The sequence below is a fragment of the Schistocerca nitens genome, chromosome 6 (assembly GCF_023898315.1).
Source record: "Schistocerca nitens isolate TAMUIC-IGC-003100 chromosome 6, iqSchNite1.1, whole genome shotgun sequence".
In the NCBI taxonomy this organism is placed as follows: domain Eukaryota; kingdom Metazoa; phylum Arthropoda; class Insecta; order Orthoptera; family Acrididae; genus Schistocerca; species Schistocerca nitens.
Window position 1 is genome coordinate 567796062 of NC_064619.1, and position 24742 is coordinate 567820803.

The following is a 24742-nucleotide window of genomic DNA, read 5'->3' on the forward strand; positions in this document are numbered from 1 at the left end:
TGCGATCAGCTAGCGCTATCTTCTCCATTGGCTATCGCGGCAATCAGTCGCGACCACTGAATAACAAACAGCATTACGAGACGTTCCGCCTGCGTTCCGTCAACACACAAAGTCACGTTTGCTGCCGAAGGGGTGGCCTAGTGGTAGAAGCCACCGACTGACTATAGCTTCGCGGTTCTGTAGCGTCGTTAAATGACGTTCCGGACACAGGTTTCTATCCTAGATTTGTTCCTCAAGACACACTCCACAAACGCTCGAAATTTGTCGCAACGTTTCTAGGACACCCTGTATATTTCTGTGCGTAAACTACCTCCACTTAAGCTGCCACTATCTAGACCAATTTGATCGGTCGTACTGTTTCTTGCTTGTTTTCCATAACAGAATTTTTGCGAATTCCGGAATAAATGAAATCAACTTTAACATTGTAGCAGCCCAGCCGCTTGTCGCTGAAATTGTTTTCTTGACCGTCAGATGGCGGGCGAGCAGTAAATTGAAACTTGTTTTGTGTGACCATACCACATTTGCAGCGATTTATTGTTTGTCGGACATTTGCGCGAATATACCTCTATTTGGTGATTATAGGTTTGACGCTAGTAATGAGTGCAATTAGGGCATCGTCTTTAGTGGGAAACGTACTTGCTTGACACTTGACAGATCAACTAATAGTCTCTGATAGCCTTAATGTATTATCTCTGTTTTGCTGCCAAAGTTTACTAGAGGAAGTGTTATGTGTGTCGTAATGTAAGAATTTTATTGTTGAAACACAGTAGGACGAACAGAATGGCGAGTTCATCAAGGTAATTACCAGAGCATAACGAAGGCTTTGTTGAAGATGTACAATATTCAGTATAGATCGTAATGATGTTCGTGTTTTGCTTCCAGATTCGACACAAACAAGATTTGTTGCTACGCGCATCCAGATGCTCCACTTATAGAGGATTACAGAGCTGGAGATCAGATTTGTTCGGAGTGTGGATTAGTGGTTGGAGACAGGTTAGTCGACAGTTATAATTGTGGTAGAAATAAAGTGCTGTTCAGTGGTTTATGGTGCACCATTTGTTCTGTATAACGAAGATTTTGTTATCTTTGTCATTATTTTTTTCAACTCCCTGAGATTTTTCGTTCTCAGAACTTGTCGAACTGCGAGAAGTTAAAGTGCTACAGTTTTATGGACGGAATGTTGACGGACATCTCCTATGTATATTTCGTGTTAATAACAACCAGATCTTCCCAAAATGTCATTTGTGCTTGGGGATACGTATAGTTCTATGTTGGATGTAAATAATCATGTCTTTTTTCCATGTGAATCACTAGTGTTGTCTCTGCAAGGAGAAATGTGTAGTTGTCAGATTTGAATGATCCAAATGAAATAATACTGGCAGAGCTGTTACCATAAGTGGAGTGAACTGTGAATTTGGCTGAAAAGTAGAATTATTGTAACTTCGGGGGTTATGATATTTTTTGAAATTACTATTGGCCTTTGCCTCTCGGTAATTACATTTTTAGGGACAAAGCAGAGCATGAGGAGGAAAAGTCAATCTTAGCTGTTGTGAACAAAGCAATAGGATTTTCATCCAATAATAGTTCCTGATGAATACAAGGTTACTGCGTTTCTAGTACGTAGTCATTTTTAACCACAACCTTCCTACTGCAAGTGGAGCGTACAGCAGAAATTGTGATTAATATTATTTCAAGTGGGCTACATTTATAATAATATATTCAGATGCATAGTAAGATAGTAGCTTAAGTTATGAATTGAACATAACATGTAAGTTTCAGTGCAAAGCAAGTGATAATTTTAGTTTAATTTCTAGATTAGTGAGTAAAGTGCATTACTGGGCAGGTTAGCACAGCGGTTAGCATACTGGACTCACATTCAGGCTGACGATGGTTCAAACCTGAGGAGCCATGCTGATTTAGGTTTTCTGTGATTTCCTCAAATTAAGACAGATGCCGAGAGGATTTCCTGTGGAAGGGCATGGTCATTTTCCTTCTCCATCCTTCCATAAACTGAGCTAGTGCTCTGTTGCTAAAGACCTCATTGTTGACTGCATGTTAAATTCTGATCTCCTCCTCTAGGAAAGTGCATTCAATAGAAAATGTTTCGGTTAACCTTGATGTGCTACAGTGCACACTATCCAAAGTAGAATGTAGCATATTAGGAATAACAAATTTTTAAGCAATGCCCAGTAGTAGCTCTAGAGACAAGTTGGAATTCATTCTGCTGCTGTACCATCTTCTGCCAGTACATGTCCTATCTGCTTTTTCAGCAGATGACACTAGACCTAGCTTGCAAAGAGCGTCATTTTATCATTGCTATGTGTACAATGTGTTAACTGGAAGTTGATTCTCCCTAGACTTGGGTCAGTACAAGTCCGAAGGTGTGGCAGGTAGTCATTTGCTTTTAATTGTAGCAATTGTTAGGTAATTGACAATAATATGTGAGGTGGCCATTCTTGTCTGCTTCCTTGTGATAAGTGTACATAATTGTTGCAGTGAGGACCTGTATTAAACATGTTATTAAGTAGAAAGATTTTGTTTTAGACTATGAACAACATTTAAGCAATTTTACCTCCGTGCATGATTTCCGCTTTTGAGGAAGCGTGAAGCACGGGTTAAAGTGTTTGCACTATTGAGGCAAGCAAATGAGGCTTGTTCCTCTCACAATCTGTGGCAGCCTGTGTGAAGACCAAACTTTCAGGGCCAGTTTAAAACCCAAGTGACACTACCCACTGCTTGGGATGACAAGCTGAGAGGGGCACCAGAGGGGCCACAGCTGTAAGTTTTCTGTACAGGTTGTATCCCATTTAGTAGCGGTTGCATGGGTGCCAAGCTGAGGAGGGCACCAAAGTGAGGAAATACTGAAGCGTCCGATCCCGCCCGTCTGCTTTGACCGATGACTTCACAGATATGGCGGAAACGACCATAAACCATGGTTCCAATATGGCGCATATAAAGTCGTTGCGTACACATTATGAGGACGAAAATACATCGAAACACACACACACACACACACACATTCTACAAAAAGCCTAATGACACTAACAGGACAAGTGCGGGAAATAGGGGGTTTTATGGGGACAAACTAAATATAAACAAATTTAGACACCTACCCCCATACAAAACCACGAAAAATGACAAAAAAAAACCGACATCACAAAACTCCTCAAATACCACTAAACACAATATAATCTGGAATCGGACACTTCCCTTGACCTATATAGCTCAACAGCAGCTCCCGATCCCATAAATTAGGACCTAACACTTCCCTTGACCTATATAGCTCAAAAACATCTCCCAATACCAACATTCACAGCCACACATTGGGATCTAACACTTCCCGTGACCTGTTATCCTTACGACATCTCCACATACAGCCGTCCATGGTCCGGAACTTTAAGTAAGCCTCATTTCTTCACGACATACTGAACACTTCATCTTCATCCAAAAATCCGAATAGTTGACGAAATTTTGTTAGAGACAACACACTGTCCCCCATCATAACCGACAAACGAAAACTGTTGACCCTGTCAGTCATATCCATACCTACCAAAGATATAAAAAAAGCAATTTACCAAAATTCACACACGACGCCACACTCGCAAACTAAACCAAAAACATCACCTAACACACCACCAGAGAGCACCACCGATCGCATCAAAACGACACCTGCAAACACGCCACTCTCACAGACTAAATTCCGCGCTGTCGTCACAGGTCAAAGCCGACGGGTGGGATCAGACGCTTTGGTCGACTCCAAAGTGCAATATATGTATACAGTGTGCATCACAGATTGTAGTGAAAACTGAAATGGGTGAAAGTGTATTAGGGGGAAGGAGGGTCAGGGAACTGAAAGATAAGTCACTTGTACATTTGAAGGTCATAGTTTTATTCCAAGTTGCGTAAGTCATCAAATGTCATGACAATTTTATTTGTGCATTCCGTAGTTGTATTTACATTCTGTACTCATGATTTCTATTTTCTTCCCTATTGTCTGCTTTTAATCCGTTGTAAAACATTACTAACAATATTGTCTTTTGTTCTCTGTAAACCAACAAGTATATTCTCACTGATTCTGATTTTTGATGTATATGTGATTATATGCCGTAGTCACTTTAGTGATTACATAGTGCTGACAATTTGTTAGTGTCACTGTCAAAAGTTGATAGGGTGTATTATTCGCTACTTTCATGCCTGGATGATGTAAGAACTTCTTCCAAGGTGTACATAGTGCGTTTGTTGGAAAGCTTGGAATCGTATTTATACCATTGAACACATTTTGATATTGTTCCATTCAGAAAGACCGTGACACAAAGCAGATTCAGAGATTTTTAACACTGTTGTTGAAGCTCTTTAATAATTTAGCATACACATCTTCAGTAATAAGAAATAGTGGTGCTGTATCCTAGAATGAATATGCCATCCAGAGATAATTAGAAAATGATTATTCCTTTTTCCAATTAGGGTGATTGATGTTGGGTCTGAATGGCGGACATTCAGCAATGAGAAAGCTGGTGCTGACCCATCTCGAGTTGGTGGGCCAGAAAATCCACTACTTAATGGCTCAGATCTATCAACAATGATTGGTCCTGGTCGTGGTGATGCTTCATTTGATGGTTTTGGAGTTTCAAAGTATCAGAACCGCCGAACGGTAAGAATTTTCTTCAAATTTCAATGTAATTTTGTTATGATTAAACTTCTAGAGGATTGATAACTGCTTTGAGTGATTGTGAGATTAAGATGCTGGGGTAAACAGGTGATTTTGACTACCCAGTAACATACGTATGAGGTGAATGTACCACATAGTTTCTAACATGACTACAGCCACAAAATACTAGCAGTCAGGTAGCATGCAAATGATATTACCTGGGAAAAATGTCGTTTGCAATGTACAGTACATCATTTGCTGCAGGAAATAGAAATACTACAGAGAAAATTAGCTGGCACACCTTGTTGGCAGCCGATAGTAATCTTTGACAGTGACATTTCTATTCTATTGAATATATTGTTGCGTTCTGTCCTGGATTTTCCATTGTTTGTATCCTATGGAAGGAGTAGAGATAATGACTCATCGTATATTTAAGACATTGAGTTGTTAGTAGACACATAACCAAAGCTGATAATGTTGCTGAGCTTTCAGACGAATCCTTGTTCAGAACTAACAGAATACACACAGATTTCCACAGCTTCATTTTCCTGGCAGACTACATTCTACTGGCACAAGGTCTCGTGCGGTGAGGGGTTGTGTTGAATGGAGTGAGTGAGAAGAGAGGAGGAGGGGAGCAGGAGGAAGGGATGGGGCAGGGTGGTTGACAATTAGCAGGTGAGGTAGCAACCCCATGGGAAAGGGATGTAGAACAACTAGCTCTCTCTGGCACACGCAGTTTGACCAAGAGCAGTGTTGAGCACCAGTTAGTTGAAAACACTGCTGAGACTTCAGTGGCCACTTCACAACCCATGCCATTTGGCTTCTTCCCCCCGAAACAGTCTCTCTGTATTATGTAGATAGCTTTGAGCTCTAATACCCCAGCATCGCTCTCTGCTAGCACATGTGTGATGCCCACATTCACCTCTGCCCCCATAACCCATGAACCACATTCATTCACTCTGCACCACACCTTCCTCTCTGCAGTCTCTCTGTTCTCTTTCTCCCTTCCATCTAATCTGCCACTTCATTGTGCACTGGGCAAACTGTCCCTGCTTGCTTCAGAGTGAGATCACTCTACCCCAACCCTCCCTTTGATTGTATGGCTCACAAAATTCTGCTTACCAAACTAAAGTGTTGTGGTGTGGTTTAAATCTTAAGTTCATAACAAAGCCCAGGGTCTTAATAAGAGACCGTATCTCAGGCATGAAAATAACTTGAAAATGAGGGAACGTAGCATGTTGAGTGCCACAGGAATCATTACTGGGCCCACTATGATTTCTAACCTACATAAATGATTTCAATAACTTGAAAGGGCATTTCAAAAACTGTAGTCTTTGCTGATGGCACAAGTGTACTAAACTAGTCAAACTGAACAGTAGCAGACATAGCATAAATGATAGCTGAACAGGCAGGCCTACAAATGATTCACAGCTGACTGTTTGTCTTGACCTCACAAAGACTCATTACGTAATATCAGATGAATGATGATTATTTTTAACATCAGAAGTAGACGTTAATGGTCATAGATTAAATGAAGTACAGTGTGTAAAATTCCGGGTCTAGTGTAGCAGGGGATACAACCCGTCGGCTTTGAACAATGACGTCATTCCTTAGTCATACATAGTAATGTCTTCACTTCGAGGCATAGATAATAAATCAGTTCTGTGTTCTAATAAGCGCTATTATTAAAATAATTGAATGTGAATCTAAAAGCGATCATTTATCTATATTTCACTATTTTGCCATATTTCACTTTCTTATTCCACCAATATGCTTCAGTAGCTGATAAGTGTGTTTTGGCTTTTTTTAAAAAAAAAAATCTCACGAGATAGAATAAACTGATCCTACTTCATTAAGCAATCAATAAAAAAACTAAACTAAAACATAACAGCAAAAGACTTCGTAATCTATTCTATTTTCAATTTACCATTTTCGCTTTTGCTGTTATGTTTTAGTTTAGTTTTTTTATTGATTGCTTAATGAAGTAGGATCAGTTTATTCTATCTCGTGAGATTTTTTTTTAAGACAAAAAAAACACTTATCAGCTACTGAAGCATCTGTATCTTAGGATCAGTTTATTCTATCTCGTGAGATTTTTTTTTAAAAAAAAGCCAAAAAACACTTATCAGCTACTGAAGGGAGCTACAACACTAAGAAGAATCGCTTCTCGGCTTTTGACAAGATCAATGTGTAGTTCCCTTTCAACAAGTGAAACGCAAAGATTAAATAAACAATCAAAACATATAAAATGAAACAGGTTGCAAATGTAACGTATGTGTATTTCCACCTATTCGTTACCAGTGTATATATATCGAGGTCAATGGAAGTCTGGTATACATATATTACATACGTAGGTCCTTCTGTCATCGGTAATACTGATATGTACGTAAGAAAAGACTGTTAGTAATAGCGGAGATGAAATAAACAGCACATCTACAATTTGTATCCCGTGTTCCACTTAGGGTTTACTGAAGCGGAGGATACATCGTTCAGGTGAAGAACAGGACAATAATGCTAGTCAAAATGAAGAAATCGCCTTACGACAAACTCGTATTCCGGACTGTACTTAAGCAACACACTTCGAATGAGCTTTTAATTTGTATCGGGTGTTTCATTTGCGGTTTAGTGAAGCAGGGGATACATAGTTCAAGTGAACAACAGGACAGCAATGCTACTTGAAACTAAGAAATCGACTACGCTGAACTTGTATCCCGTACTGCACTTAAACAATACAGTTCGAAAGACTTTCGAGATACAACTGACATACATGTAACGTGATGTATTCTTTGCTAGTAATTTCATTCATTTCTTTCCATTGTATTTTGCGGAGAAATACTAAGATACAAACATGCGATATCGTTAACGTGAAAATACTACTGGCCCTTACATATGTGAAATAAAGTTTATCTCTCTCACATTCCTTTGTTTCTCAACATTCTCCTCAGCTCTTTCATCTTTGTAATACATGCTCTCTGGCGACTTGTGACGTCATTGTTCAAAGCCGACGGGTTGTATCCCCTGCTACACTAGACCCAAAATTCCTTGGGGTTCAGCAGCATAACAAGTTAAAAGGAGTAAACACATGGGTAAACTGACAGAGCAGCTCAGTTCAGCACGTTACGCCCTTAGAAGCATCTACCATTGTGTAGACAAGTGTGTTCATTATTTTGCATTTTTTCACTTTCTGTTGTGTGGTATACACAGTCATACTACAAATCACAAAAATAATTTTCATGTAGGGTTTTCTTCTTTGTCCAGAATCCAGAATGAGTTATGTACTCAGGTGGTAAGATATTTAACAAGTTCCTTCCTAATGAAAAACAGGAAATTGAGAATTCATACTATTCAAAAGAAAATTAAAAGCATATCTCATTAGCCACTCTTTCTACAAATTTTCTGAAAATTTTAGGTTCAGGGACTTAAAAAATTTTTTTAGCTACATAGTGAGTAGCAGTATTTGTTCTGTAACTGATATATTGGGCTACTACAGGCAGAAACAGCAGATATGTAATGCTGAAAATAGGAAGGCAGCTCAGTTTTTCTTTTTTTTTTTTTTTTTTTTCAAAGTAACAGTTTTCTTACTGATTTACTCAATTAAATTCAGGTGGCATAAATGTGAGTAACACTAAGTAGTGAAGTATTAATACAGAATAAAGATTAAATTCCTATGATGTCTTTGTGTCATGTTAATATATATCTGAACTTGTTCCGCGTCCCTGAATCTTCACCTTCTTGATGGAATCAGGGTAAAAGTCTAGAATAGGGCTAGTGGCGTGTTTGTGTTATGTAGCCAATGGGAGAGCAGCAGGCAGATGAGGTGTTTTGAAGTAATACATTCGGAAGAAAGAGTGAAACATTGCTGTAAATGGAGATTATAAATGTAATTGCTCATTGTTTGAGTCAGAGCTATTTAAACTGTGCTAGCTTTTGCAAACCAAGTACAGTGTCACAACCCATGACTTATTCAAAAAAGTGATGAAATATTTCCATTCTCTTTGTTCCTTCACAATCGATCTGTTCTAGCACACTAAGTAGATCAATGTTTTTTAATTACAAATCATGGGAGAAGGTAGGTAGATCAGCATGAATAAGTATATATATTGTGCAACTCTTTCACGAATAAATATTGATCCACCTACCTTCTCCCATGATTTAATTAAAAAAATATTGATCCACTTACTGAGTGAGCTCAGGCAGATTGATTGTGTAGTCATTCCACCGCCATATTTGATACATTTATGTTTTTCTGAAATTAATCCATGAGGCACACAACAACGAATGAGATTGCTGTGCAGAACTAAATCACTTAAATCAGTCTGCTTCATAGTACTCAGGGCCAAAATCACGAAACATTTCTTGTGAAACTCACTCATACAGGAAACAAGACAATGGTTTCAATTTCAGTGCTAGACATACATTCTCTCGCTTCTCGACTCTCATTGGTTATGTCAAAGAATCGTCCCACTGGCTACACAAAACATGTTGTCAACTTATGAGCAGTAGATAAGCACTGCTGTGACAGTCGCTGCCCCTGATGTAGACTTTAGCCTGGGGTCTGTGGGAACATGATAAATAAATGATGCAGTATATCTGAAACAAAAATAACTGCTTGCAGTTTTGTGTTAAGGGTAAAAAATCTAATCCTCAGTAACACCCCCCCCCACCACCCCCCCCCTCTCTCTCTCTCTCTCTCATTTACGTTTTCCATTGTAGATTTTGCCTCTGTGCTTGTCAGATTCTGACCTTGGCCATTATACTTTTGTTGTCCTAATTTTTATGCATAACATTCTTCAATAATTGATTAAGCCATTAAGATTTTTGCATAATTTACCATAATCTTCAATATGGCACTTGTACTCATAAATCGGTTACTCTCAAGGCATGTACATAAAATGGTTTTATGAAACCATCGCAATATGACAGTGCGCCAGTCTCCAAATGGTCAGAATCACCCAAAATTTTCATGCTTACGCCAGCTAGCACTCACTATCACAGCTAGCTTGGATTGTGTTAAAATTGATTCGTGAATTAGTGTACTATCTCTAAAATATTGCCTTCTGTATAGAAAAGTTGCAGCTCACTATTACTATTTTGACACCCATACAACTGTTCATTGTTCACGAAGTTCATATGTAACATATCTGTGAGAATATTTTGACTTTATATATAATGACCAGTATGTATGCATGAATTATTATTCAGCGGTGTCTGTGTTAATTCTTTTGAATTCATGGATGTTGTTTACTTTGGACTGGTATTGTGTTTGTCGGTGTACAGTGGACTGGTGAGGAGGAGGTAACCTACTTGCATAAAGACGTGATGTGAAACTTGACCTGGTCATTGTAATATTTGTTGTGGTAGTAAATGTGGTGGAAAAGGCACATCACGTTAAAATCTGCGTAGTGTTCATCATTTGCATATTTCCTTGGATTCAGTTTATAGCTGTCCTACAAGACTTTCATAATAGCCTTAATGGACAATGCAGGTAGGCACTGTCACTTATCATGAGGTCTTTATACAATTATCAAAGAAGTTTAATCATCTATAAATTTCAACTGTGATACTGGATTTTGGCCTTAGTACACACATGCTTCATTTATAATTTCTGTCAAGTTACTTTTTGGACACTTGCATATTCTTGTTGTGGCAGTCTCCCTGTAAGCATGTTCTGTTAATTCATATCAGGAAGATGCTGTGCCTTACATATTTGTTTAATTTTGTGGTGTTGTAATCCTTTTACGTAGACTTCGTGATGAAAAATGTTGTCAAGTAACATCCAAACAGCCACTGAAAGTATGAAAGTGGCCTGTACATTTGGACTGTACATTTGGTAACAAAAACCAACCAACCAATGGCATTCTGCCCCAAGCGGCCGGAGTTGGTGGTTATGTGTGCATGAGGTGTGTTTGCCTGTGTGTGAATGGTTTGTGTTTCTCTTTTGCTGATGAAGGCTGTGCCGAAAGCTTTATATAAGTGACTTATAATTGTGCCTGTGTGCAATGCAATGTGTCTTCTTTATTGTAATTAGCAATGTATCTTTTCCTAAATTGTTGATATTGGCAGTATTACAAATTGAGCCCCCTGAAGGTAAGCACTGGCCAACATTTTGACTCAGTTTAGCATTCATTATCTGTCTTGTGCATCATCTGCACAAATGAAAATACACAAGTGTATGTTTTAGGATCAAAATGAAGATTTAATGGATTTCATATGTCATCTATAATTGTGAAATGTTTGCAATTTTATATTTATAAAATTGCAGTTTTGTATTTTATTATTATTACAGGTTAGCAGTTCAGATAGAGCACTATTAAATGCATTCCGTGAAATAGCTACTATGGCTGATCGTATAAATCTCCCAAGGACAATTGTGGATCGTGCAAACAATTTGTTCAAACAAGTACATGATGGCAAAAATCTGAAAGGGCGGGCCAATGATGCTATTGCATCTGCTTGCTTGTATATAGCTTGCAGACAGGAAGGTGTACCACGTACCTTTAAGGTATGTTTCTGTTCTTATTAAGAGTGTGAATTAGTTGTAATTGCATTTGTTTATTGTCACATGTATTTTACTGTGTGTTCATAGTTCTCACACAGTAACGTTTTACCAATAAATTTGTTTCTTTTATTGTGGTGAAAGATGAAACTTATATTGTAAAAGCCTCAATCAGCAATTCCAGTTTCTCTTAATTGCCCCCTCTCCCCCATAAACAAACTCATTGAGCATTTAGAGAAAAGTAAAGGAATCCTGCGTCGTTGTCTGGAACAAGTCTCTAGCAGACGTGGTGTGCCATTGTTTTTCTCCCACCTTTTGTTTGCAATGTAATTGTATTGTGCAGTGTGTTTATTTACAGTACGAAGTATTGTGCAGTGTGTTTATTTACAGTACGAAGTCCTCAAAATGACAATCAGTTAACTTCTGCTTGCTGTGTGATAGCAAATACAAGCATGAACAGAAGTATATTGTTTGTGACATCTGTGAAAAATGCCTAGTTACTGTGCGTACATTACACAAGGCTTCAAAAGTAGTTATTACTGTGAAATACAAATGTACACTAGTGAGACAGTACATTTTCTGTTAGCTTGCGGCCGCACGGGGTAGCCATGCGATCTGAGGCGCCTTGCCACGATTCGTGTGGCTGCCCCCCAATGGAGGTTTGAGTCCTCCCTCGGGTGCGTGTGTGTGGGCGCATGTGTGGGTGTGTGTGTGTTGCCTGTAGGGTAAGTTAGTTTAAGTTAGATTAAGTAATGTGTAAACCTACGGGCCAATGACCTCAGCAGTTTGGTCCCATAGGAACTTACCACCAAAATTTTCTGTTAGCCCATGATCTAGTGGTTTGCATCACTGACAGTGGATCCTTGGGGCACAGGTTCAGTTTCCTGCCACATTGGATATTTTCTTCGCTTGGGGAGTGGATTGTGATGTTTGCATAATTTTGTCTCCTCTTCATTGATGCGCAAGTGCCAAATTGGAGTAAAATAGAAAGACTTGCACCAGGCAACCGAACAGCATGAAATGGGATCTGCAGGCCAATAATGCCAAAAGATATTTTCATTTCATTTTCTTTTATATGCTGAGTAACTACTAATTGTACTTTTGGTTCAGAAGTGTGTCAATATTTGCAGAAGAGGAGGTGCAGCCAGCTTCGGTTGTTGTAACTAATTAGTTATATTTTTTGTGATGCACAAAGAGAAACTTCAGCTGCAGGCTGATATCAATTGAGGGCATTTTTTGAATTAAGCTGTTGAGACAAGTCACATCACAGCAATGATTATTGATACCAGTGGTGCAGCTTTTTATTCACTTGATTGAACACAATGATATGATTGCACCTGTTGTTGGGTGGTCCACTCCAATGATATGGCAGAAAATCTTCATTAGAAGGATGAATATGGTGGGACAGCTGATGGGAGTAGCTGAATCCTCCTTATCAATCAGTGACACGGGCAATATTGATTGTTTTCTGATGGCCCCAACTTGGTCCAGCCCACAACACTGTTTTTAATGTCATACGATTTCGAACTTAGTTTTACATATAATAGTTTTTTTGCAACCACAAAACTGGAGGCTTGCTGCATAAAGCATTGATTGCTGCAGAATGATTGGATTTTTCGGGTGTGCTAAAATGAGATGAATCTAGCATGTTTCCTGTATAAGCATTCTTAGGGGGTACTATATGAACATTCCCCAAGTTGGATGAGTAGAGAAGTCACTCTTGTGACAGACTGCTAGAGATTTTTGGTTGAGGAAACTCAACCTGATGGCGACTTAAATTTAGCGTTTGGTGTTTTATGTAAATATTTAAGTGTGCTTTAGTAAAAATAATGAATGTAGAGGAATATCTTAGCATTTCCAAATTTAAGTTACAAGTTGACAGTCAGATATCATGAGAGGAAATTCCTCATCATTGATGGAAATAGCAGTTTTTGATTCGTAATTCATTATGGTAGCTTATGTCTGAAGCTAATAAGATTTGATGTGTGCAGTGATCTGTGAAGACTTCCTTCTTATACATATATTCCCTTCTCAGGAGATTTGTGCTGTTAGCAAGATAAGTAAAAAGGAGATTGGTCGCTGTTTCAAATTGATTTTGAAAGCTTTGGAAACTAATGTGGAAATTATCACCACTAGTGACTTCATGTTACGTTTCTGCTCCAACCTTGGTAAGTTCAATTCTTTCTCTCTCTCTCTCCTGAAACTGCCATTTGTAAACTTTTCCACTACCCTCTGACCACCATGTACCAAAAAGATTAGATTTATGTTATAGCATTAATTTCAGTTAGAAAAAGTAGTCTATATACTTTAAATATGCTTGTCTACTAAATATTGTTAGCCCAAAATAACTCTGATTTGATTATTTAAATGTAGTGTGATGCTTCATAAAATGTGTTCAAAATTGCTTCACACTTTATATTCTTATATATGCAGTTAATAATACTTATGAAATTGAAATTCAGTTTTCACTGTGGTAAAAAGAAAATCCAATTTACAAGTTTTTGTTTGTGCCATGTCATTAAGTACACTTTCCTCACAGTGGGCTGCCTTTCAGCATATAAAAGTGGAACTATTAGATTGGTAATCATTAGTTTTCAGTTTTCCTCTCCACTTATGTGATTTTTGTTTCCTTTGTTTGCTGGTACGTATCTACATTTCTAGTACATATTGAAATCTGAATGCCAAGTGCTGTAGCATCTTACCAGAAGAGTGAAAACAAAGTGGCACAGCCCATTTCCAATTTATCGGTGGGCTGCCCCATTTTCTTTCGGCTCTTCTAGTGGCATTATATGGTACTGTGGTGTAGTGATTTTAATGGGTACCGGGACTGCAGACATGCACCTGCAAACAAATAAAATATATACGTAATTTTATTTTTTCGAGGTGGCAATTAAATCTTTGACTACCCCTCATATGTAGTGCAAGAGGATTTCTTGTCTTACCCCATTTAATTTTGATATCGTTTAAGGCACAAATTGGGAAAACAGCATAAAATAATCCCCAAACTAATTTGTCAGAATACTTGAGTTTCTCCTTTCTGTTAAACACTTTTTTCTTCTAGGGTTGCCCAATATGGTACAACGTGCAGCAACACACATTGCAAGAAAAGCAGTTGAGTTGGACATTGCACCAGGTCGGTCACCAATTTCTGTGGCTGCGGCAGCCATTTACATGGCATCACAGGTCAGTTCCTAGTTATAAAACACTTGGAGAGTTAATTTCGAAATACACAAATATGACATGATCATTGGATATTGTAGTGATCCCTGTAGTTGAATTTGTTTTATTTTTCAATCTTCAGTGCAGAAACTAAAAAGTTCAGAAATGTTTTTGTGTTTCATATTTTTAAAATGATTACTACTTTATACATAATGCACAGATGCAGCCATGATCAGATCATTGTTATAGATGGTTTTTTAATTTCAGGCTTCAGAGGCTAAACGCAGTCAGAAAGAAATTGGTGACATTGCTGGTGTGGCAGATGTGACTATTCGGCAGTCGTATAAACTGATGTATCCACATGCTGCTAAGCTCTTCCCAGAAGACTTTAAGTTTGCTACATCTATTGACCAGTTGCCACAAATGTGAATTACATTTTTCCAGTCCACAGTTTTCATGTGGATACTGCCCTTGTTTCGAAAGTTTTCACATAATATGGAAGTAACAACCAGTGTAATAGGAAATGTGTGTACATTTTATGAAATGATTTGTATGTATGACAGAATAGAATGTGCTTTTTTGTTTTGTGTCCAGTATCATGCACTCACAAATAAAAACAAAATAATTATTAAGTATTGCAGGTATGTAGGTGGATTTCGTGTGCGCATGCGTGCGAGAGAGAGAGAGAGAGAGAGAGAGAGAGAGAGAGAGAGAGAGAGAGACTGCTAATAAAGGAGGGTCACTGAAAGCTTTAAGAAAGTCTGTGTCCTGCAACATTCTCATTTTCAACAAATAAATGTGATAACATACAGTGTAATTTCTTGCAAGTTTCTAGTGAGGCATTACAATCGCTATCAGCCACTGATATGATCAAAGTAAAACACACAGCACTCAAGATCATTACATTGCTTAGACCTGTTAGTAGATATTTGTATACATTTGTTGTGCTTATTTATCATTCTCAAGAATTCAGTTAGTTCTCTTATTAAAGTGATGAAAATCCTCATCCCTACATAACCTAGGTAAGGGTTTAATTATGTAATTACTATGGGCAGACTAATCCCCTCATTCACGTTTTCATAAAAAGTGCGATTGCATCAGCAGAGCACTGAGAAGACACGGTATTGACACAATACTGAAACCAACAACAAAGATTTGAAAATGGCTAAGAACCTACACCTGGTGCTTGCCACAGCAGCAGTATATAAAATCAGCCATAAGGAACATTAGCAATTATCATATGGGCAATACAGATAAATTGGCAGTAGCAGATCATGCACGGGGAGCAGGAAACAACTATATCCATTGCTCAGGTACTAAGATTTTATCAAGACCTAATAATCATTCTGCTAAGATGCAGAGGCCATAGGACACAAAAACAACTTTGACAGAAAACTATTAGACATGTGCCGTAATATATGTTGGTGTACAGGCAGCGGTCTGATGTCTCAAACCAACTGCTGTAGATATGTATAAATGGTCCATTTGTCTGAACTTCTATCTGCTTTGAGTGTCTTTAGCCTCTGATGATGTTGCCAGCAGTGGAAGACAAAACATTATGTAGAAAAGTGACGTGGACCATGACCTGAAGCTGATAAAAACAAAAATGCAAATACTGGTTTATAAAAGCCTGCATTGTATGATTACTCCTTAGATGTGGTAACAACACTGTTGGTTTCAAAATAGATAGAACATAAATATACAGTATGTGCAGATTAGTAATTAAAAGATTTTGTCATTAGAGAATCTACCAAAGTACATTCTTCTCTATTGTCTAACCCTCAAACACTAAATTTTAAATGGTGGACAATTGTTGCGAACATGGAATGGGAACAAAATGCAGCACTTCATCCTTAAATAAGATCCACTTTTAATGGGTCTCTAATTTTGGTGATTGATTGCACTATTAACTGCAATTGAAATGCTTCCTGGAAGGACAGATTGTCCTGTTGGGAATCATTAGACAGGTGTTCCCTATTTGAAACCTGTGATGATCAGGACCTCAAAAAAATTAGACATGTGTCCTGAATCCTCGTGGAACTGTTCAAGGACAGTATGCCTTTAAGGTTGAAAAAATGCTTCTTAAGTGTTGCTTTCATGTAAAAGCTTGCTTTAAAGCCACCTTCAACAACATTGTCATGGTGGAAAGTTAAGAAACTCCGTAGCTTTTAGAATCAAAGTGAGCCAAGTGGTTAACAATCTTCTTAAAAAATGTTGCTATGAAACTAGAGAGGACAAGATACTTGTAGGACTGCCCTTCTTGAGAATCTAGAGGTGTTGATATTGTAGTTCTCATAAATTAGGTTGGCCGAAGTGGAATTGTTTGGCTAATTGAGATACTGCATGTTATGCTGAATTGATTGCTCTCAGGGCATAATTGCAATTACACTACAGTATTGGAACAAAAGTAACAGCCGCTGCTGCTGCTGCCGCCGCCGCAGCCCCCCCCCCCCCCCCCCCCCCCCAATCTCCTGCAAGAGTTCAGTGGTGGCATCTCTTCAGTGAAATGTTTTGTAACATCGTTTCTCCCAAAGGTTTGCATAGTTCTGTTCAATATTTAAAAAAAAGTACCTGGACACCTCCCACATTACCCATCATGTTTGCTGACCTCCCATATGCTAATATTACTGGAGTGGCTTATGATGATGATACCTCATGCAGCATGTGCTTCGTGTACTCACCTAATTTGACTGTTTGACACTCTACATGAAAGGCAGCAAGATTCAAACAACTAATTGACTGTATAATATTGTTTGGTGGCTCTTTTGTTGCACACTCATTCAATTGGTGTCCCATATCTAGTACAGAACCCTAGCATACAGGTTAGCAGTCAGTTCATCTGAGGTGTGTTAGTGTAGCCCAGTTCCTATTTCAAAGACTGATGGTGGACAACAGCTTTTTGAGGAGGCACACAGTTCTCATCTTTCTTACTTATTACAGGGACAGCTCAGATAGAAAAGCTGAAAAACTACTTTGTTGCAGCAGTGAAAGAGAGTTAGTGGGGTGGCAACTGACTAAATAGAAGAAAAACCTGTAGATATCTTCCATGATTGTGTGTGATATTCTTGTTCCAACATTTTGCCTGGCAGCATTTCAGATTGCAAGATTTAAAAATCATTTTACACTGTAGAGTAAATGTGCAAGTGTCAAAGACAGCACTCTAGGTAATTAGAGCATAGTTGAAACTTTGACTGAAACAAAGCAAGCACACAATCATCAAATCCGCAATGCTTATGAAGTATGGGGTTGATTATTATGGATGGCATATGTTGCAATGCCAGGCAGTGAAGATGTAGACCAATATTTCCTGTGAGAACACGCATCCACGGGGGGGAAACTTCAACAAATACAGTAGATATATATATTCTGAAACAAAATGTTGAAAAATGTATAATGCGATCAAGTCCTTCACAGCAATTGCGTATGCACCAGTGCAACAGAGTTCTCTCCTCATTGTTGACATTCAGAGCCCACACTAACCATAGCTCTATGAACTGACACACAAGTTGCAAGTTATGTAAGTAAAATACATGTAATGCTCACTCTGAAATGGGTTCTTCAAAACAGAGCTCATTAATATGAAAAGAATCGAATTATCAGGTGGTAATATACGTTGGTTGACATGAGAAACAATTTATAATGGGTACAGTGCTACAGCTGTTAGACACAATTTAGAGTTTGAAATAGAGTAGTTTCCTCCCAAGTCTGACACCTAACCTAATGAATGTTATAAGTTCACATACAACACAGTTTCCTAGGCAGAGTGCACCGACTGTGTCGCTGTACCACCACGATTCCTATAGTTGACGAGGGGGTGCAGCTTTCATCCATCCGGCATGGGGAATAGGATGTCATCATAGACTCACTAACAGCTGCTTTCAGCCTGATCAAATGTAATCCATCTGACCAACTACATCACTCACATTGTTCCCATTTGGGGATCTTTTCCTGATTACAGCCATGTGAAAAGCATCACCCTTGTCTGCAAAACACAAGAATTTTTTAAAGATGTGACATAACTGAGGTGGTGCTCAGAAATAATTCATAAAGACTTAATTTTTGCTGAAGTGATAATTTAATACTACTCAGAACCACACATTGCTACAAATTTCTATACATATCTAAACTGAAGGCTGTAAAGGTATTTAATCTAAACAAGTTTTACAATACTTTGTGAACTCATTAATTTCATATCGTACTCAAATTGAAATATTTCTAATTGAACAAATGGTATGCTTGATATATACAGGGTGTAATGAAAAGGTCTTGCCAAATTTTCTGGGAATATTCCTCACATGTAGAGGAAATAAATATGTTTTATTTCCATGTTAGAGCTGTTTCTACAACTCTTCAGCATGTTAATCGTCTACTTCGAAAAGTCTGTGAGCACCAGATATGCATTAAAATTAGGATTGACAAATTGTTGAATGAACCATTCAGATAAGTGTCCTTGTGCAGGAAAATCTGGTGCTGATAGTGCCTGCACATTCTGTTTATGGTATGGATACAACAGGTTCTCATGTAGTCCTCTCCTGACAGTCATGTGGTCAATATTACTCCTCGCAGCTAATTGTTTTATGCTGACAATAGGGTTGGTGTCAGCTGCAAGAACATCATTTCATGTAAAGTATTCCTGACTCCATGTCCACATAACACACATTCCTCTATGTAAAAAGAATGCATCTCTCTGTGAGAAAAGTGGAGTAGGAAATAAGCTGTTACATGAAAATAAAGTGTTTCCAGGCCCATGTCCATATAAAACATATTCCTCTCTGTGTAAAAAATGTTTCCTAAAAATTTGCTCATACCTGTTTGTTACACACTGTATACAATAGATATTAATGTTGAATACAACTCTCCAATGCTATTACCTAGTGACCATACCAGAAAATACCCACAGCTCCAGAATTATTTTTAAATTTTGAAGAAACCTTGCAAAAAATACTTTCTGATTGCACACTATACATTGACATATTTAGTGCAAAGCTTTCCTTAGCAACTGACAGAATGGTTCTCTCTCTCTCTCTCTCTCTCTCTCTCTCTCTCTCTCTCTCTCTGTGTGTGTGTGTGTGTGTGTGTGTGTGTGTGTGTGTAAACTGATGGTGGTTGGGAGCAAGTCTTACTTGCTTTCCCCAATCACCCCTTTTTAATTCTGAGAAATTTACACGCGTCAAAATTAAAAATACCAATACATAAGAAGTGCCCTCTTATTTATAAGCCTATACTTCTTAACTGTATTTAAAATATAACATTAAATACATTAAACTTATCAAAATTCTTCCTACAATTGTAACTTAATGACTCAATCAAACGGCTTATTACTTTGTGCTGATTTCTTATGATACTACAAGAGTAGCTACTTCTATGAACAAAGAAATCATACTGCACTGTGAAAGGGATCTCTCTGTAACGAAATGAAAAAGTCATTATAATTAAAATTCTGGAAGAGAGAAAACTACACACATTCAGCAGGTGTATATCACATCTTACACTTCTTGTTGCTGCTAACAGAGGAGGAAGCTATTCTGAGAGCAACAGTAGCTGACATGTCAGGTCTCATATCCAGCTTCCCTATCAGACAAATACTTTGTATCACCTTTCTTGCCTATCTACTCCCTAAGAAGATTTGAATGTGTTCCCAACTAGCTTATTTTTCAGTAACAGAGTACCGAATTTAATTTTAAACTTTAATAAACTGTTCCTTTGCTGAATAAAGAACTGCAATGCTGCTACCATTTTTAAAACTAAAATTCCCAAGAAATGCTTTTACAAAACAAAAATTATAAAAAAAAAAGTTTTAAATCTTCACTCTACAAACTTTTATCCAGTAGAAAACAGATTATACACAATGTCTGTACAAGGCAAAATGAATGTGAACAGATTTATAAACATGAGCTGTCATAAGTACGTTGGTGGACAGTTCTGATTAACTTTTAAATAACCTGCAGTAGTAGTCTGTCAGCTTCTAAGATACTTATCTTTGGAGAATATCATTTTACTAGTTTGTAGAACTGTTACCATTTTCCTTCCTTTCCTTGCCATGGGTAGGATTTCCATTCACTTCGGCTGTCCCATTGTGATACACTGATTTATTTAATATACTTATTAAGTCATGTTATTCCAATTATTAATAGAAAACATGAACCTAAAAAGGAAATAAGGCCTCTTGGGACACACAAAATGTCAATTTGTGTGGCTGATGATGGTCTTTTCAGATCTATAATTTTTAAAGTCCAAGCTCTCTCTTACTTCTGGGATATTCAACCAGATTCCAGATGAGCCTTGATGATATATGTGCATAAATTTTCTGGCCTCTTTTCTTTGGTCTTTATTCTCAAATGCAATTTGATACTCCAGCCTACACCCACAGTTGGACTTTCTTCAATAAATTATGTTGACACGATACACTGACTACTTGGTTTCAGATGAAACACCTATAAAACCCAAATGGACAAAACTTTAGGTAACAAGTGACAATGTTCCTCCCAGCTGACATCTGCAAGGAGTAGGTCATTGACATACACCATCATTTGTTTCAACAGTTCATCTCCAAGCCCTTGTGACATCATTTATATGTACAGAAATTTTGAGGCCAAATGATACTATCTGGTATTGATAAATGATATAGCAAGAACAAACACGATTTATGGAATGTCGTAGTTTATAGCACCAATGTAAAATACAATGAATGAAATATAGGCAGTGCTTAGCACTGAATGGACAACAGTAATACAGGTTACAGAATATGCTGAGCACTCATTTGTGATTGCTTAAATAATACTGTTTCTTTGGTGGCTCACCAAAACGCACCAGGGGGCCTACACAGGTGGCTTCCGTAAGTGACCTATGTACTGAACGGACATGCAATCTCTGAAATCACGCACATCTTGAGTGAAGGTACATCACTCCTCCCTTCTTGGGGGTGGGAAAACCACATACATACATAAAAATACATAGTGCAAAAAAAGAGCACTGAAAGCCAAGAACAGCACGTGGCAGCCAGGTACTGTCTACTACACAGGAATAGGCATCAGCAGTGGGCCCTCCGGAATAAATCTTGCCAGGTGTGGCCGCAGCTGGTTGAAGTGATGGGATGTCCGTCCATCAGCAGTGCGGACGATGCACAGGTGGCGGCCCCAACAACACTCGATGATGGTAGGAACCCAGTTCAGACTGGGCCAAAACTACAAGCCCATACAGGTGCACGCAGCTGGAACCGCTGCGAAGCCAGCAACACCGGCAGATACGGCAATGGCTGCAGCTGGTGAAGGAGGGTTTGTGGTTGGCATCTATGTAGCAGCTCTGCTGGGCTCTTGTCCCCCACCAGAGTGAAATCAGCACGAACTCAAAAAAAGGTCTACAGCAGCTTCAGGGGATCCAGTGGATACCTACTTCCACATCTGAGTTTTAAACATCCGAACCATGTGTTTGGCCTCACCATTACATTTAAGTTGAAAAGGGAAGTTGTGAGATGCCTAACCTGACAAAAAGATGCAAATTCTCATGAAACAAACTGGTGGCTGTTATTGATAACTATAGTACATGGAAGTCGCTCAATTGCAAAAATCTTATGCCCGAAATAGTGGCCACAGTGGATATGAATGGACAAGATGCCATGTAGGAAAACTTGGACTAGGCATCCACTACAACGAGCAAACACTGATTTAGGACGGATCCAGCAAAATCGACATGTGGATGCTCCCACGGGCAGTGCGGTGTAGGCCGCGAGGGGGTGGGGGGTGGGGAAGACATCTGCGGGGCTGCCCATTGCTGAACACAGTGAGTGCAAGCAGAGATAAGCTGCATATGTCCCCATCTATGCCCGGCCAATACATGTGCTGGTGTGTGGAGTGGCGGGTTGATTGTCATAATAATAATAATCATTAGTGATAGGAAACTGGAATTGTAAATCATCCGAGGCAGCGCGCACTCTGGGTGTGGAAAGCCTAGTCTTGCCTCTCTTGCTGTATTTATATATGTGGCGCAGCTTACAGCTGAGGGAACAGCTGCTGTCATCCACCCTGTGCCCACAATAGCAGTCTCTAACCAGCCACTTTCTTGGACACACAATATTTAATAACTATGTTATTAATCAATTTAGAATCTTTGCAATTTTTGCATGCATGTTGGTAAGTTGGTTAAAACCACAAAAAAAGTTTTAGCTCGCCTGCATTAAAACTTCGCCTTCTAGAATTTTTAGAACTGAACTGACAGTAGAACATGACCTCTGAACTACAACTTTAAGAGAGCTTGTATTGGTTGTTATTAACATCAAGGTCCTAAAACTTATAGCTGTATTACTCTTTAGGTTTCATCATATACTGTAACCAAAACTTTCTAGCATTAATATAACAGATACTTAATCTACTAAAAATAAGGACATTTTTGTTCCAAATTTTGTTTTCAGTAAATTACTTGAAAACTATTAGAGGTTCATACAAATTTTCACATTTCTAAGTCAAACATTTAGTGCCTTCAACTTTTCTTAAAAATGTGGTTTCTGATCAAAATATGGCTTTAATCACATGGAGACTTGTACCAGTTAATTACAACATACATCTGTACATTATGACCAATTTCTGGCTTCCTAGCTTTATTATTTAGTGCCACTTATTTTTTTTTCTTAAAACGATGTATTTAGCTAAAATATTAACCTAATCAATCTGATACTTGACAGTTTAAACATTATTACATTATAGCATATGTTGACAAAGTTTGAAAAAGCAACTTTAACTGTTAATTTCATTCTTAATTATGGTGCAATACTACACACAGACACGTTATGGTGACGCGGCGCTACTAGCGGTGAACTGGGGTAAGTCCCGGCACGCTCGCTTGCCTCTGTATATCTCAAATGATAAAGTGCTTGTTTCGCCACAGACGGACCAAAGCTCTGGTGCAAGAGGTTCCTGATGACTGACATGCAGAAGCCACAGTACATTACGGCTTAAGGAAACAGGCATCACAACCCAACAGGCAGCATTCTCTGTAGCTAACAAAAGAACCAAATCAAATACAGAAAGGCGGTGCTGGAGGGGGAAGTAATTACACTAGGAACCTGAGGTGGCCCAGGGGTTTTTTTGACCACACAGAAGAGAGGACCCGACTAAATACAGGATCGACAGCAACGACCAATGATACTGTAGCACTAGTGTTGGGAAAACCATCGACCGCATTCTGGTTCTCAATATCTAAATAGAAACAAAGCATCTCATCCTGATCGAATGCTACGTCCACCCTGATCAAAAAGTGCGATAAGGGATTGGCACTGTCATGTTGCATTATTGGCCGGTAATGGATCTGATAATGATAACGGGAGGGGAGGCGAGCTCACCACTGTAAACAATGTGCTGCCTTGTCAGGCATGGAAGCTGAAGGGTCAAAAAAAAGCAACCAACAGCTTGTGACATGTGATTAAATGGATCTTAGAACCATACAAGATGATGTGAATTTTCTTGAGAGTGAGCACAATCACTAAAGCCTCCTTTTCAGTCTGAGAATATCATTGATGAACGTGAGTTAAAGTCTTAGAAACGTAACCAAAGGGTCATTCAGACCCATCCTCGCATTTGTGCACCAGCACCATGCCAAGACCTTACTGAGAGGCATATGTAGGTAACACGAGATGCTGACCTAGCTGAAAAGTGGCCAGACATGGGGCAGATTGAAACTTAGATTTAAGCAAAGCGAACGCTCGATCACAAGCTGGAGACGAGAAATAAAAGCCATTTTTACACAAAAGCGCAAGCAATGGTTGAGCACAAGTGGACACATCTGGTAAAAACTTAAACAGTAATAGACAACTTTACCTAGAAATGCCTGCAGTTCCTTAAGGAAGGTCAGCTACAGCAAAGGCACGATTGAGTCAACATGCTGAAACAATGTCTTGGCCCCGGTATGAGAGACCTAAAAACCTAGGTACACAATTGATGGCTGAAAAAAAAATTGAGATTTGGCAAGATTGCACTTACGACCTGAAGACTGCAAAACAGAAAACAACGCTCGGATACTGCTAAGGTGGTCTTCGGTGGAAGAACCCGAAACAATAATATTGTCGAGGTAATTGACACAGTCAGGCACAGAGGCTGTCAGGTGTCCTAAAAAAGAATGTTGAAAAACTGCAGGGGCACTAGCGATGCCAAAAGACCGGCATTGATATTGGTATAGGCTGAAAGGTGTATTGACAATGAAAAGGCACCTAATGGCCTCATCCAAGGGGAGCTAGAGGTATGCTTCCAACAAATCAACATTGGAAAAGTAAAGTAGTGGCCCCTCGATAATTTTGTGAGAAACTCATCAGGGTGGGACAAAGGGTATGTATCCATCATGGACTGTACATTAATTGTGATACTGAAGTTGCCACATCGGCAAAGCTTACCCATCAGCTTGTTAACGATGACCAGTGCTGTAGCCCATTCACTGGAAGGAATATGCCAAAT

The 24742-nt window shown here is 38.7% G+C and overlaps 1 protein-coding gene across 1 annotated transcript; it reads left to right on the forward strand.

The window, feature by feature from the left end:
* The first annotated feature begins 639 nt into the window (after positions 1-639).
* LOC126262254 (transcription initiation factor IIB) lies at positions 640-15120 on the forward strand. The gene is made up of 7 exons (XM_049958740.1): positions 640-797; positions 883-993; positions 4465-4651; positions 10935-11150; positions 13180-13312; positions 14206-14327; positions 14571-15120. The coding sequence occupies exons 1-7, from the start codon at positions 781-783 to the stop codon at positions 14730-14732; spliced, it is 948 nt and encodes a 315-aa protein (XP_049814697.1). The 5' UTR covers positions 640-780; the 3' UTR covers positions 14733-15120.
* The last annotated feature ends 9622 nt before the right edge of the window (positions 15121-24742 follow it).